Source organism: Panthera onca, chromosome E1 (assembly GCF_046562875.1).
Source record: "Panthera onca isolate mPanOnc1 chromosome E1, mPanOnc1 haplotype 2, whole genome shotgun sequence".
Classification (NCBI taxonomy): domain Eukaryota; kingdom Metazoa; phylum Chordata; class Mammalia; order Carnivora; family Felidae; genus Panthera; species Panthera onca.
Window position 1 is genome coordinate 51,734,973 of NC_138352.1, and position 16,214 is coordinate 51,751,186.

The following is a 16,214-nucleotide window of genomic DNA, read 5'->3' on the forward strand; positions in this document are numbered from 1 at the left end:
ACCTGAGTGGGGTTGAGGGTGGCCAGGGTGTTGCGGGAGACTGCGATGCCAATAGTCCTGTCCTGGGGTAATCTGGGATGTGGACACAGAGATTCCTACTCAACCCTGAAATAGAAATGCTGAAGAGCTCAGGAGCCAGAGAGGCGGGAAGGAGAGGGGTGGTGGGCCTGCCCACCTGCCTGCCCTTCCCTCTCCCTCCGGAGAATGCCAGCTGGAGGGTTATTCTTCCTTCCTCAGCCCAAGAGATGAGTGTCACTTGACCTCAGGGCACATTCCAGAATGAGGCCACAGCCAAGAATAGGACCCAGGAACCCTACCACCCATCCTGCCTATATTAATCACACATTCCCAGAGCAGGAGAGAGACTTCAGCCTCCTTGAGGCAGTGGAAGGAGGAGGAGGAAGGGGAGGGGGAGGAGGAGGGGAGGGAGGGGAAAGAGGAAGAGAAGGAAGAAGAGGGAGAGGAGAGGGAGGAAAAGGAGGGAAAGGAGGCAGTGGTATCAGGAAGTGGAGTTGGGAAAAAGCAGGGAAGACCCCAGAGAAGCCCCTTCCCAGCCCTGGAGCCTTCTGGTGCACCTCGTGGCCCTTGGCCCTGGGACCCTTTGTTCATCCAGCAAATCCCTGGCGAGCCCTGGGTGCTGGCCCCCCACCCCGCGCGAGCCTCGGGGGGGGGCCCCCAAGCGGTGCTTCTGGCCTGGATGGCGCAAGCGCAAAGGGGGACAGTGGAGCTGAGTCTCTGAGGACGAATAGGCGCAAGGCCGATGTCTCGCTCAGGAATGCCGGCCACGACTGCTTAGGTGTGTGATAGAAGTACCGTGGCACGTGGCACGTCGTAAGAGCGGGCCGTCTGTGCGCGTGTGCGTGTGGCCGACGCGCTGGATGCGTGTCCTACACTGCGAGAAGCAGATGGCCTACATTCGAGTCCTGACTCTGCCACGTAGCGGCTGGGCGACTGTGGGCAAGTCTCGGGCCCCCTCCAGCCTCAGTTTTGCCGCCCGCAGAGCAGGGTTCTGTCCTGTATGGTTGTGGCGGAGGCAACAAGAAACGGTGTCTGAGCCCCCGCTCGGTGCTGCTGTTGTTACAACAGGACCGTTGGCGACCACGCGTTCTCCCCCCCGCGTTCCCCCCCCCCCCCACCAAGGAAATCACCATGTGGCTGTGTGTTTGTTCTCCCTTTTCTTCGTCAGGTTCCGCCCCTGGTCCCTGCTCTCTGGCCCCACTGTCCAGGGGGTGACATCAGACTATGGAGCAGCTGGCCAGACAATGGAGCAGAGTGTCCTAGGAGGCTGGAGGTGCTGGGGGAGGCGGAGGGTGGAAAAAGCCAAGCTGTCCTGCCCCAGAGGCCTCAGGCTGGTCCGGAGACAGCCGGCGCCAGACCAGGCCTCTGAAGAGGCGAACAGAGGGATGGACTGGAGCAGGGAGGGTGGGGAGGGGAGCCAACGGATGCAAGGAGGGAAGGAGCGAGTGTCCCGTGTAGACAGGGGGGCAGGTGAGTCTGGCCTCGGAGCTGGAGGAGAGCTCAATCCCCCGACACCACCCCCCCCACACACACACCCTCTTCACTGTGTCCTGGGCCCCAGCTGGGGAGCCTCCCCAGTTTACCTGGCAACCAGGCCCCGGGAATTTAGCTCGAGCTCTACTGAGCACCTATCAGAGGTCAGTTACTGGGTAACACTTGAGCAACGGAGATCAGAGACTCAGGCTTGGTTTCGAGGACGAAAAACTGAATGCCATGTCGTAGGCCCAAAATTATAATAGATGCCCGTTCCCTAAGTGCCTGTATTTTCCGAACCCCACATCAGCCCGTGAGGGATGATCAGTTTGAATGTGCTCTGTGAGCAACAGAATAAAATATTTGAAGCTGTATGTTCACTGCATCCGTGAAACCCCAGGCCCCACAGGATGCGGCGAGGGCTTTAGGTCCCGGGGGCCTGCTCTCGGCCAGGGGGCTGCTGAGGGCAAGGAGGAGGCCTGGGGACAGCCATCTGTGCCAGACTCCTTCTCCCGGTTTGGCAAGGTTAACAGGGTCAAGCTCCCCAAGTCTCCAGGAAGTGCATTTATCACCCTCTGTTTTATAGATGAGGAAACTGAGGTTCCGAGAGGCACCGGGAAAGTGTCAGAGCCCACATTCAGACCTAGGTGGATTTGAAATTGGTGTCCCCTGAATGTCACACCTCCACCAGGCAGCCACTAGGGCTCAGGCCCCATATCCGTGCAAGGGAGGGGGCGGGGAGAAGGGAGGTGACAGGTGCTAGCATGTGGACACTTGACCCCTCAGGCTCTAAGGCAGTGTGTCATTTATTGGGGCACCCCCGCCTAGAAGCAGGTGCAGCAGAACGTCCCCAAACTGCTGAGGGCAGGTGAGGAGCTGAGTCCTCCCCTACCTCCCTGGTTCCCTGACCCAAGCAGGAAGGGGGCCTGGGGTTAGTGCTCACACCTCCTTGGTGGCTAAGTGTTGTGCCTAGCATCTTCCCCAAGGTGACCTGAGAAGCCCCCACTCCTCTGGCCTCTCTTCTCTGTCGGGGAACAGCTTGTCTCCCGATCCCGGCCTCCTCCTTCCTGCAGGAATTATCTCTAAGGAGAGATGGGCCAGACCTGGCCAGGCTGGATGGGGCTGGGTGTGGATTCCTCCCGGAAGACCCCCCCGGGGAAGTGGAAAGGGGGCAGGGGTCCCTGGTGCTCGGCCGGCTCACAGCCTCAGGGACAGACGAGATGTGGGGCATGCCACGGCCACAACTCCCAGGACAGGGAATAGCCACAGGCGCCCGACACCAAAGGTGCTGCTGTCCCCATTTTGGGAACAGAGCGTTGTGCTCTGAGCACATGTAGGGCTTCAGGACCCGGACTCACCCAGAGGCCCCCTAAGGAGCCACAGCTGGGCAACCTGCCTCTTCCTGCCCCACTCACATCTCCTCCAACATCGTGCTTCCAAACACGACACCATCAGTGGAGTCTGCCCCTGGCCCGCCATGCTGTCGTGACGGGCAGGGAGCCTGGGACCTAAGTCCGAACATCCGGGCCTAAGCCCCCTATCTTCCTGGGTAAGTCACCTGGCCTCTCTGGCCTCAGCTTTCCTGAGCTGCGGTGAGCACCACATTTAAGGAGCCTCAGAGCTCCAAAGTGGGGCGAATGTTAGTGTCCCTCTGTCACCCATATATGGTCCCGTTGGCCAGACTTCCCTCCTGCAAGGTCACCGGAGCAAATGACACTACCCCCCCCCCCCACCCACCCACACACATTAAGCCAAACAAATCACACAAGAAGGGCTTTTGATACTATGAGCTTTTAATTGGAATCTTCCTCCCTACATTTGAGGAAGGCTCCACAATGACCTTCTTTAGCTTTGGAGGGGCCAGGACAGAATGAAGGGCTGAGGAGGGATGGGGGGCAGATGTAGAGCTGACGGTGGCTTTCTCAAGTCCTTTAGTGTGTGTGTGGTGGTGGGGGGGAGGGGGTGGCTGGTCCTGTTCAGGAAGTCCAGAAACAAGAAGTCACCAACAAGCTGTCCCATCCCCAAACCTGCCCTGCCGGGCTGCACCTAGAGCTTTCCTCAGGTCCCTGCAGCTCCCAAGGCCACCACCAGATGGAAGCATCGAGCAACATTCCTTTTCTTTCCCAGGACGGTCTCCCCTCCTCCTTCCCTTCTTCGTCTTTCACTTACCCACTCCCCCCAACCCCGACTTTTCCTCTTCCTATATTTCCCTTCCCACCAGGACAGATCCTGGGGCTTCTATCTGCTTTCTGTCCGAGGGAGCCAGTGGCAGATGCAAATGGGGAGGGCCAGCCATGGGTCTGCTTCGGGCCGGGTGGGGGTGGGGGTGGGAGCCCTGGGATCTGGACATTCACGTTCAGCCAACTAGGAGCTGGGCGGTGACTAATACCTCTCTGTGCCCTAGCACCTGGCACCCAGCAAGTGTTCACAAAGCGCCCACTGAGTTGGACTGAACAGAGCTGAATTCATAAATCGACCGTCAATAAACCAATCAATAAAACCAAGGAGAAACACAGAACATGTGTATTCTGCTGGTGCCATGGTGGCCTCAGGGACCACAGAGCCAATTTGGCCGAGGCACGGGCTGACCGCCACCTCAGGGCCAGCTGTGTGCTGGGTCAGACCATGCCTTGCCCTTCCCACTTCCCACAAGCCCTCACGTGAAGCAGTCTCTGCCCATAGCGGCTGTGGGGAATCTGTCCGAGTCCCTGGGCCCTCCTTTTCTCCCCACCTACCCCTTTTGCAGACCAATCCATTCCGTGATTCCGGTGACCACCGTGCAGATGCCCTCTTTGGACCCCTGGCTGGGAGCCAGCTGGGGACGGGGAGCCAGCGGAGGGGGCTGGCCAGCAGAGAGAGGGTCATCCACACAAGCAGACTGGTCACCAGGAATAATGTGCGTCTACAGGCTTCTCCTTTTGTCCCCCTCAGCTAAAGAAAATACGGGCCCCTTACTGAACCCAAAGACTAGTTGATCTAAGAACCTCTGGTGCCATTTTTTCCACCATTTTTCACCGATTGCTGTTTCCCTGCTGGCCTAAGACCGTCTAACCTCACCTTGCCCAGCTTTTGGACCAAGGGGCGTCGGGGGCGGGTGGGTGGACGAGGGCCAGGGAGGGGGCCGGGGAGGGGCCGGGGCTTCAGTGCAAGCCCAGAAGCTCCTTGAGGACGTCGCAGGTCTTCTTGTGCATGACCTCGCGAAGCTTCCTGACCCGCCGGCTGCTGGACGCTCCCACGAAACTGTCAGGCCGCAGCATGGCCATGCCGCCGTCCACCTCGCCCATGATGATGAGCGGCGTCTCGCCCACCGTCACGTTGGGGCAGGGGCAGGTCCAGTCCACGTGGAGCAGGGTGACTTCCAGCGGCTCCCGGCCCAGAAACTTGAGGCCCATCTTCTCATCCTTTAGAACCTCGTCCACGGTCACCAGGGCGCGACCCGAGTCGGGCTCCTCGGTCAGCTCGGACACCCGGCCCAAGATGACGAAGTCGCTCCGACAGAAGCTGGTAACGAGCTTCTGCCTGGGCTTGCAGGCCCGGCAGCGCTGGTCCCCCCGCGGGAAGGGGCAGGACTCCTCGCAGGCCTCGCGGCTCTCGAAGTTGTTGCTGTTGCCCTCGCAGCCGCCGTACACGAAGGACTGGCACTGGCCCGTCTGGCTGTTGTAGGCCCAGCGAGGCGCGTAGGCCTTGCAGGGCCCCTGCAGGGCGGGCAGGCTGCACGCGGCCAGCGGCCCACTCATGCAGGCCAGCATGCAGGCCTCGTAGGTCTCAAAGTGGTTGCGGTTGCGGTGGCAGTGGCCAAAGGTGAAGGTGACGCAGTTGTTGGCCTGCGCGTCGAAGTGCCAGCGGGTCTGCTCCTCGCCACAGTCCTCGCTGTCGGGGGGCTTCAGGCACTCAGCCGTGGGGAAGGCCGTGCCATTGGGGCTGCTCTCCGAGGTGGCCACAGCCTGACCCCCCCTGACCACTGACAGTGGGAAGTCGGCCCGCAGGACCCCGGCGGCATTCCGGGCCGTGCAGGTGTAGATGCCAGCGTCCTGGGGCTGGGCGTTATAGATGACCAGCTGGGCGATGTTGGTGACCACCACGTTGCCGCGCACGTGGTTAGGCCGCATGACCACGTTCTCCCGGTCCTCCAGCTGCTTCTCCCAGGTGATCTCGGGCCGGGGCCGGCCCACCACATCGCAGAGGAAGCTCACCGTCTCGCCCACGGTGACCGACTGGTGCACGGGGTGGTTGAGCAGAGCAGGGGCCACCATATCCGGCCCGGGGGTCTCCGGGGAGGCCGTGGTGGGGCGCACAGTGGTCTCGGGCGGCAGGGGACTGGTGTTGGGCCAGGTGAAGTGGTGGCGGCAGGTGACGACGGCCAGCGTGATGCCCTTAGAACAGGCCTCAGCATCCATGTAGCAACGGTTATAGTAGGTGAGGCCGTCGGAGGCACACGTGAAACTGGGCTCCTTCTCACAACGATCTTTGCACTTGCACACGGGCTGGCCGTCCCAGATGTCACACTCGGAGCCCTGCTGCAGACACATGAAGTGGTCGCATGTGGCCTCCTTGGGCATGCCCACCGGGCCCTTCTTGCCTCTCACGTCCATATACCGGGCGGCCACGCAGCTCTTGGTCCCGCACACGTTCGGGCAGCATTTCTCGGGGGTCTCACACTCCTGCAGAGGGAGCCAGATCGAGAGGCCTGAGTGAGGACCAGCCGGAAGAGCGGACAGGCTTCCCCCACCCCTATCCCACGGTTCCCGTGGAAGGGAGCTGGTATCTGTTCACTGCCTACCGTGAGCCAAACGTGCTGACAGTAAGAGTGGCTGGCGTATCCATAGCTCCTGCTATCTGCCAGGGCGGCACGAAGAACGTTTCTGCCTGCCGACTTAGGCTCATCACGAGCCCGGGAGGTGGGCCCAATCATCATCCTCCCCTGACAGGTAGTGATAGCTGAGGCACAGAGAGATTAGGTAACTTGCCCAAGGTCACACAGCCAGTAGTGTGAGAAGAGGCGGGCCACGTACCTATGGGAGGGGAAGTTTTCTTACTACCATTTCACAGATGAAAAGGCAGAGACTCAGAGAAGTGACGCCCGAGTCCATAGAGCCGGCAAGTGGCAGAAAAGGGCTTCAAGCTCCAGGTGGATGGGGTTCTGAGGTCTAGTTTGGAACAAATGAGCCTGCCTTTCTGTCTTTTTTCCACTGGGGTGAGGACGCCCTGGCCGAATTGAAGAGGTCACACCAAACCCTAAGAAAGAAAAATCGGACACCTCCGGGGCAGAAGTTCGAGGCCGGCCACACACACACACACACACACACACACACACACACACGTCAGGAACGACAGCTCTGTGAAGGGACCACATTCGCTCAAAGCCAAGGGGAGGGACAGGCCGGACAGGCCCAGGATGCCAGGTCTCACCACGGAGGGCTGTGCCAGACCCAGGTGCTCAGTTCCGACGTGTGGGACGTTTCATGGGGAAATCAACAAGGAAAACAGTCCCCTTGGGTGGCAAAGGTCAGCAAAGTCGTCAGCGAGGACTTACTAGGCTGTAATCCCCCCTGAATCTCTGTGGAGCCACATAAGGCATTAGTTTAATTCCTCGAAATTAGCAACATGCTCTGGGGCCGACACAAACAAGGACTTCACGTGGTGTTTTCGACAATAACACATCGTACTCGCTGGGCAGGCGGGCAACAGTCCTAATCCTTCGCCCTGGTAGTGGCTCTGTGAATTACTCCCCACTAGGGCTGGCCTCTTGTGGTTCTGACTTTTATTTCAGCCTCTTTGACATTCCACATCAGCTAAGAGGGGGGAAAAAAATCCCCCACCGGAGCTGTGTGGAGCCTGCCCGCTTGACCTGTTTACTGTTTTCCCCTCTCGGCTCAGAATGGGGACTTTGTTGTGCAGCCCTTGCTTGGCATAGACTTCTGGGCCACACCAGGCGAGGCTTTGGTCCGGGGATGGGCGAATCTCGGAGCTGGGGTCTGAGGGCGAGAGACCCAGTGGGGGCTGGAGGGCAGGAGGGACTGGGAACAGACAGGAGACCCGGCTCCTTGGCCCGAGGGTCATAAAATTCCTTAAGAACTGGCCCAGGAAGCTCCTTTAGGACCCCGATGGTTCTGAAAGGTTGGGTCCTCAGAGACCAGGGGCAGGTGTCTCTGGGCACAGGGAACCTAGGAGGAATTCTTAGAACAGTTTTTGCTTAAGGGCCCAGGGGCTCATGAATCCCGAGCCCCACACAGGTGCCTTTCCCCCAAGACACGCCAAATCAGCCAGAGTCTCCCTGTCCCACGTGCCACCTGATTTATCAGGCCAGCCTGAGCCACTGAAACAGACTTCCCTGCAAATGTAGCCAGTGAACCGCGTGACCTCAGCTGAATGGGAGTGCTCTGCCTCCACACTCCTTATCTCCCCTTCCTCCATCACCACCATCGCTCACTGCCAGCGTCTGGCCCGAGTGGTCTGACAATTGTCCCCTGGACACCATGGGGCAGAGGCCACTCTCTGCAGGGCTATCTTGGGCTTTTCTGGAGATTCCATGCATTTGGAAAAGGCCACACCAGGGTCTCTCCCGTGCCCCGGTGATGCCCAGCCCAGCCCAGCCCAGCCCCGAGCCCTAGGAACTGGCCAGGCCGGCAGGAAGCGCCTCTGTCCAGGCAGCTGCTAGGTACCAGCACGCTCTCCATCCCCTGTGGGGAGTGGCAGGAAGGGCCCTTGGACTCGGGAGCCGGGAGAGAATTGCTCTAACCCCAGCCCTGCCCTGCTTGGCCCAGGCTGCTCTGATGAGAGCAGAAGGGAGGACCGAGGAAGCTGGCAGGTTGGAGCTCACTCCACTTCCCTCCCAGGGCCAACCAGAGAGTCTATTCAGAGCTGTTCCTGCCTACTCTCCCCATCAGCCTGGTCTGATCTCCGGGTCAGGGTGCAAACCCCTGGGCAGGTGGCCTGGAGGCCTCATTCTGTTGTCAGAGACACGCAGCTTCTACGCCCACCCTCCCATCCCTGGCTACGGGACCTTGTGCCGCTCGCTGCACTGCCCTGAGTGTCTGCTCTCACCTGCTGATGGGGGGCTGAAGGGCTGGACCAGACCACACGACACGCCTGGCCTAGTTCTGGCTCCGAGCAGCCTTCGGCAAACACGAGACTGGGAATCCCAGGATTCCCCATCCCTGATGGGCTTGGACATCACACCCACCTCTTCATCGGGGCCTCGGACCCGGACAGACATCACGCCCTACGTATCTCCATGCGGCCTGGGGCCCAACTTCCTTTGTGTTCCTGGGCCCTGCCAGGTGCTCCTGAGCCTCCCCAGCCCACGGCCCCCACTAACACACTCACGTGGTCCGCGTCCGGCGTCTGGATTCCCACTCACCTGGTCCGTCTCACACTCCCGCTTACAGGTGCTCTGGGCGTCCACCCAGAGGTTGGGGTTCATGTCGTTGGGGCAGATGCCAGCGTGAGAGTAGCGGATGGGTGGCACTGCCAGGCCTCTCAGGGGCACCCCCAGCAGCAGAAGCAACACTGTCACCTGCGCCCAGCGGGACCAGAGCCGGCAGCACCCCGGGGCCCACATGATGCGGTCTATGGTGGCTAGAGACCTCCCCTGGGACGAGACCAGGGGCTGGAGCCCCTCAGGGCCTTGTCCTTCTCTGGGCTACAGACACCTGCCCTCCCCGCCACCCCAGCAGGCTTCCTCGGTGGGGCTGCCTCCGGCTGCCTCCAACAAGTCAGTGCAGCCCGCTGGGCCGTGCGGCTTCAGATAAAGGAAAGGTCTTCGCAAGGAAACTCCCTCTCCTGAGCGTGCAGGGAGAGGAGCCGCGGCGGGGGCCCGAGCCTGGATTTATATCCTGGGCGCGCCACCCAAGTGGGAGCGAGCTAACCTGATGCCTGTCACAGGCGGGCTGCTGGCTCCTCTGTCCCGTGGCTGATCACAGACTTGTTGCAGAAGGGGAAAAAAAAAAGCTGGAAGCGGTTTAGGCGGCGTATCTGGCACGGTGGGACACCTGCTTGTTTTTGACTCCAGGAGGCCTTTTAACCCCTTCAAGGGCCAGAAATGGCATGTGCTTTGGGGGGGAGCTGGCTCCGGGACACGCAAGCTCACTGTAAAGGAGCGGTTTGTTTCCCTTTCCCCCACCTCCGCGGGCCGGGCCCCCTCCTCCCCGTGGCCACCTCTGAAGAACACACAATCGCTTGTTACGAGGAGGGACCTGCAGCCACAGGGTTAGCATCGCCTGGCCCGATAGCACATTTGAGAGCAAATGACGTGGAAAAACAACAAGTTCACGGCCATTCCAGGGCGGGCCTGAGCAGCAGCGCTGTGCCGTGTAAGCCGCCTCCCGCCCCCGCACCAGGTCCCCCTGCGGGGGGTGTGCGCTCGGACAGCTCCCTATCTCTCTGTCCCGGGCAGTTCACGGCTCAAGTTCCAACTTCGGTGAATTGCCCCCAAATCATTCCAGAGACACATACCAGATATGCTCCGGCTCCCCCAGCTGCCGGGACCTATCACATTCCTCGCTCCTCGATTGACACACTCGTCCGCTCCGAGAAAACCTCCGCGGTGAGTGTCTCAGGACAGCGCTGGGCGGCGGGGCCGCCCTCGCGAACCACCACACAGGTTCCCTGAGCCCTCCAGCGGTGCAGGGTACTTCGGCCGTCCTGTCACTTCCCCCCACTTTACAAAGGAGAAGGTTCCGGGCTGGAGAACCTCGCCCAAGGTCAGCCACCGTGGGCAGTGAGAGTGATACTCATTGCTAGTGTTTACCGGGCTCTCAGGATGTGCCAGGCTCTCCGCACACATCACGTCCCTTCATCTTCACAACCAACTACCCTCGTGGCAGATTTGAGGAAGAGACACCCAGAGAGGCTAAGCAACTCACCCCCCGTCGCACAGCGCTATGGGATGCCACCGTCGACCGGGAAGACGGGGCGGCCAGTTTGCGGGGTGCGGGCAGCAGCCTTTGGGAACCTCCCTTCCCCCACCTGGCTGTCAGGACTGCTGTTAAGGTGCAGCTTCAGCTCTGGTTTTTACAGGCCGGAGGGGCAGTTGGTGAAACATCAGACGCTGTCTTGGTGGAGGGGGGCAGGGAGAGAGTCAGAAGCTGCCGGGAGGTTAGGGACCATGTCTCTCCTGTTTGACAGGAAAGGGCAGGTATGTCAAACGCCCCCGAAAAGTGAGCTGGCCAAAATGTTTTTGCGTTGGTCACTTGACCCCCAGAGGGCGAGAGGTGGCGGGGAGACGGATCCCCAGAAAAGAGAGGTACCTTTTAAAGGCCAAACCACACAGGAGTTGAGGAGCGGCGACCGAGATGCTGTGTCCCAGGGAGACTAGATGGCGTGGTCCCAGCACTAGTCGGAGCCAGAAGGGACCTGGAAGGCCCCCAGCAGTGCTCTCATTTCACAGACGGAGAAACTGAGTCCGGAGCCCAGGCCCCTCCTTTCCCAGGTCCACTCTCCCCTTCAGGGCTAGCGTTGGCCATCTAATTTGACTGTAGAAAAAGCACAACCCTTTTCTCCACCCTGCAGACTTTTCTTCTTCCTCCAGGCGTGGTGTATGGCCTTTTCCCTGCCTGTACCCATCCTTCCCCACAGTGTGGGTCGTTCTGCAAGATCTGTCTTTTCTGCTTATGTCAAAAAGCTAATACAGGGTGTCAGGTCCTAATTCCCTAAATCATTGGAATAAACTTCCCCCTCCAAGGCCGGTCCCCATAATGAAGCCAGACAGTGGCGACGCCGGCTGCTCTGAATTGCCTGTAATTTCATAAACCCGTGTTCCAGCTGCTCGGAGCGGGGCCTCAGCCCCGCACTTGACAAATGCAGTTTGTGCAGCCTCCTTTGAAATCACAGAGGGAAATGGACGGTGACACATTTCTAAGCAGGGCTTAGAGGAATTGTCACGGCCCTGTTACTTGGGGACAAGTATCCAGGGAGAAGAGACTGGTTTCTGGGGAGTCACCTGAGACCACTAGAGGTAATGGGGGGGACAGGGGAGTGGGGACAGAGCAGAGGTGGCAGAGACGGGGAGGCTCCCTCCCACCCCCCACTCCTTGGGGTTGACTGAGAAAGGCCTGTGTCCTCCCAGCTCAGCCCTGTCAAGGGCCACGGTCCTCTCTCCCTCCCAGGGCCCCATTTCTGGCCATTCCACTCTGAGAACTTTCAAAACAGCATCGGGGAAGAAGGGGCCTACAACGCCCCAGCTCTCCCTCTCAGCCCTTCCAAGTCTCCCACCAAAACACAGCTCAGAATAATAAATAACATCTGATCAGGGCTCGGAGCCCACACGGTGTCTTCACCTACATCATCCCGCCGACCCTCACGCCAGCCCCAGGAGGGAGCCCTGGAGATGTCGCTGTGAGCTCCTCCATTGTACAAGAGAGGAAACCGAGTCACCGAGCGGCTAGCTGGGCCTGCCCAGGGTCCCGAGGCTCCCACCCTCCCTGCTGCACCCCTGTCCTATGCTTTTCACACAAGCCATGCTTGCTTCCAGCCCCTCCAGAAAGGTCCCCCGCTGGCCACCCCGCCAGCCCAGCTTGTTTATAAGCTGTTCTGGGAGCACTTTGAAGTGTCCTCCTGGGCTCCTCCCACACTTCCTCAGATCTGACTGCTTCGTGTCTGTCTTCTCTGGAGGGCGGCAGGGACCCCACCCTCACCACACCCCTGGTACCATCCCCCAGGCCTCCTTCCCACCAGCCAGTGTGAGCCTCCCTGGAGCGGAGCCTGGGCTGAGTCACCTGAGCAGGGCCCTGACCTCCGGAGTGTCACCTGCCTTCCCCCCCTCCCCGGGGGGACGGCGGGCACGCTTGGACTTGAACTCAGGAAGAGCTCTCTCCGGCTCCCACCGCTGCGGAGGTCGGGGGCGGGGCGGCCACAGCCCCTTCACCCTCTCCAGGGTGGGTTCAAGGCCAACTCTAGGTGTAGCTGCAAGAAGCCACCCCGGACAGTGGGCTCTGGGTGACCCTTGACCTCAGGCTCACCCTTCACATAACAACTCCCAAGCCCCGGGGGCCTTGACGGGACAACACAGGAACACCACTTCCCAGGTTGCCCAGGCCTCTCCCCTCTGGGGACCGGCCACACATGTGGGGACGCCCAGATCAAACCTCTTACCTCTCGAAGCATCTCCTCCCCCTTTCCTTCCTTGATGGTTTTTAAAGCACCTACTATGTGCTTACTCCTAGGTACACAGAGATGACCGTCCTTGTCCACAGAGAGAGCACAGCATGCAAACGCATGATGAGGATAGTGAGGGCCATCTTAGTGTGTGTGTGGGGGGGGGTCCCTACAAGTGCTGGGGGGGCGAGGGAGGGGGAGAGAGGCCCAGGGCTGCTGTTGTGCAGATGTGAGGCGCGGTGGGTCCCAGAGCCTGAGCAGCAGGCAAGACGGAGCACAGAAGGTGCTTTCCGGCACTACTCCCCCTCGGAAAGGCCTGGCCCGTAGCACCGACTCCTCGGCCAAGGCCCTCCCTCTGCAGGGCCCAGGCCTCCAGAAAGGGGAGGTGAGGGGAAAGTCAGTAGGTTTGGGAGACGGGGTGGGGGTGGGAGCGGCAGGTCTTGCTTCTGCGTGGGGCGGCCCCAGGAAAGGCAAAGCAGCAGCCCGCGCTGATCCACCCTGCTTGGGCCCCTGGACCCGAGGCAGCCACGCTCTCTCCCCAATGGCTGGGGGAGGCCAACCCCCTGGGAGCCTCCCTGCCCTGATCCTTGCTTTAAACCTCTGTGGGAGGAGGAAGAATGTAAGAAGCCAAGAAGCAGGGTGCTGGGGAGAAAGCAGTCCCCAGCAAGGGTGCTCAGAGGCCTTCTCAGAAGGCCCGGGAGGCATTGGCTACAGGCTGTGATTCGTCAGACCAAAACCAGGGAATTCAATAAAGCGGGCAGCTCATTACCCAGCTGGGGACCCCCTGCCAGAGCGGCCGCGGGCCTGGGTTACATTACAGGGCTGTGTGAACTCTCCCCTCCGAGTGAGACTGCACTGGGTTTCGGAATAATTATGGGGCCTCAGCAGATGGTGGAGGCGAACAGGGGAAGCCTTCAGCTGTGGGACACGTGACTCCAGGCATCTGTGCGGAGCAGGACATGGGAGGGTCCCCACTGGGCCTCGGGGGAGGCAACACTGAATCGAGATCTGAGAATTATGGGGTTGGCTGTGGTGGGGCATAGCCCAGCCCCCTTGGCCGGCCTGGCCTCCTTAGACCCCTGCCCCTAAGACCCGGGACAGGGGGCTGAGTCCCTGGAAGCTGGTCAGTGTTTGAACAGATCTGTGTGTCAGGAAGCAAGGACAGGAGACACAACTTCTGGGCACTTTTGAGCCCCCAGACGCCTCCTTGGAGAAGGTGGGCATCAGGTGCTCAGTGGATTTCGGCCCCGTGTCGGACCCCTCGCCCACATGGGAAGCTCCATGTTGCTCAGGCTGAGCACTCCCGACTGTGCGAGGAGTCAGGAGTCCTGGGTTCGCAGCCTGGTCTGCCATCAGTTCACTATGCGACCACCCCTGCTTCCCCATCTGAGGCCCCTTCCAGCTCCCTCCTCTGCGATCCCATGTCCTGATTCCTCCAGCTTTGCCTTCATGGAATCAGCTTCAAAAAGCCCCAAACAGCTCTCAGCCAAGACAAACACGGACACGTAGAAGCCAAAAGACCACAGGGCTGCAGAGTGACTGTCCATTCCACTGCTCTCCTCTGCTGGGGGAGAGCCACAGCCCCTGTTTCCACTTTTCCCAGGCCTTGGGGCTCATGGGAATGCTACGAATAGGGGCACAGCCTCCCTCCTGCTCAGCCCGTCCCTATCCTAGAAGCTTCTTCTGGCTACCCCACCCACACACTCCCTCCTTCTCTGCCTTACTGTTTTTTCCCCTCCAGACGAGAGAGAAATGAGAAGGTCTCAGACCCTTGGGTCTCCCTGCTCACCTACACACTGCTGCACAAAGGGACACATGTTCCTAAAACCAGATGCATTCCTGACCCCCACTGTAGGGTACCACATGGTGGGGGTGGGGCGTGAAAAACAGGCCTCTTCCCGACTGAACCATTACTTGAAGACTTCCGGCTTAAATATGGCTTCCCCGGGGCGCCTGAGTGGCTCAGTCGATTAAGTGTCCGACTTCAGTTCAGGTCATGATCTCACGGTTCATGGGTTCGAACCCTGCGTCGGGCTCTGCGCTGAACAGGTCAGAGCCTGGAGCCTGCTTCAGATTCTGTCTCTCTCTCTCTCTCTCTCTCTCTCTCTGCCCCTCCCCTGCTCATGCTCTGTCTCTCTCAAAAATTAATAAACGTTAAAAAAAAAAATTTAAAGATGGCTTTCCCACCTCTTCAAGATGAAGGCCAAAGCATTTAACCCAGATCACCATGAATGAACTTCTGCCTCAGTATCCTTCTCCAGTCTTATCATTTCTCAAACTCTGGAAGCTGCCTCATTCAGATCCTTAAAAAGCTCCACGCAGTCTTCCCCCCGCCCCCCCCCAGCACCGCCCCCCCCCCCCCCCGACATTGTCCTCTGCCATGGACACTCTTCCTTCTCCGGGCCAACTCCTTCCCAGCCCATCCTGGCAGCCCCGAGTCTTTCAAGAGGCATTCCTGATCTCAGGGGCTGAGGAAGGCCCACGCCACCTCTCGTTTGCGGAGTTCCTGGTATTGGTTTTACAATGAAAAAGCAAAACAAAACAAAAGGCCAAAACTGGGGTATAAAACCCGTGGCAAGGTTTAATCATTCCACGCTGTCAGGACAGGTTGCTGTTCGTTTGAGTGTAAATTGGTTCAGGGATAATGTCAAAAATCCACACTTGAGGCCCTTTGTGAGGATGGCCTGGCCCGTCACCTTCCTGGGATTGCCCATGATACACCTGAGCACCGTTTATGCGGGGCCGAAACCGTTTATTTCTCATCTATCACCCAGACTGGGCTGCGGACCCCTGGCAGGCAGAGAGCAGGCACTCTACCCGTGTATGCTGAATGAACGGACGATCCCACCAAGCAGACCGGGCCCTTGCAGGGCAGGAGTGAATATTCCTGGAGTCAGTCACACCGGAGAGAGACCAGTGGTCCTAGGACAGGAAACCAGAACTCCAAAGACCAGCTTTAGGCAGGCAAGGGAGAGTATGCCCATCCCTGGGCCCGCCAGCCATTCTGGGCAAGAAGGAACCTAGAGTCTGCAGGGGGCATCCCTGGAGGCGAAGGAAGGTGCCCCAGTGGGGTCCACCACTCCCACCATGCCGCGGCCCTTGGTTCCTCCCCAGGCTTCCATGAGCCCCTCTTCAACCACGCTCTTCTCTGCTTCCAGAGTCTTCTTTCCAAATTCCGAACTCGAACACATGCTTCCTTGCTGTAAAGGGTTGAATGGCGGCTTCCCAAAAGTTATGTCCATGTCTTAACCCCCAGAACCTGTGAATGTGGTCTTACTTGGGAAAGGGGTCTTTGCAGAGGGAATTAAGGATCTTGAAATGTGCTCATCACGGATTATCCAGGAGGGCCCCAAATCCAGTGACGGTTGTCTTCGCAAGAGAAAGGCAGAGGGAGATCTGAGATGCCGAGGTTGGGGCGGGGTGGGAGGGCACTTACAGAAGGAGGCAGATGGGAGTGATGTAGCCACAAGCCCAGGAGCCTTTGAGCCACCAGAAGCTGGAAAAGGCAAGAAAGGGATTCTCCCCTAGATCCTCCAGAGAGAACGAGGTCTGCTGACACCTTGATTTCGGCTTTCTGGCCTCCAGAACTGTGAGACAATACATTTCTGTTGGTCTAAACCACTGTGTTT

At 59.5% G+C, this 16,214-nt stretch overlaps 1 protein-coding gene across 2 annotated transcripts; it reads right to left on the reverse strand.

Moving 5' to 3' along the window:
• Positions 1-3,263: 3,263 nt before the first annotated feature.
• Positions 3,264-10,130, reverse strand: WFIKKN2 (WAP, follistatin/kazal, immunoglobulin, kunitz and netrin domain containing 2). Of its 2 annotated transcripts, none has more exons than XM_060646412.3 (2): positions 9,946-10,130; positions 3,264-6,152 (listed from the first exon to the last, which is right to left on the reverse strand). In XM_060646412.3, the coding sequence occupies exon 2, from the start codon at positions 6,081-6,083 to the stop codon at positions 4,632-4,634; it is 1,452 nt and encodes a 483-aa protein (XP_060502395.1). In that variant the 5' UTR covers positions 6,084-6,152; positions 9,946-10,130; the 3' UTR covers positions 3,264-4,631. The 2 variants fall into 2 exon arrangements, with proteins under 2 accessions (XP_060502395.1, XP_060502394.1); XM_060646411.3 differs by lacking the exon at positions 9,946-10,130 and adding an exon at positions 8,852-9,900.
• Between the last annotated feature and the right edge of the window lie 6,084 nt (positions 10,131-16,214).

Coding starts and splice junctions, on each gene's coding strand:
- WFIKKN2 (XM_060646411.3), bottom strand. CDS start 9,052: ATGTGGGCCCCGGGGTGCTGCCGGCTCTGGTCCCGCTGGGCGCAGGTG. Junction 6,153..8,851: donor GGGAGTGTGAGACGGACCAG/GTGAGTGGGAAT, acceptor CTCCCTCTGCAG/GAGTGTGAGACCCCCGAGAA.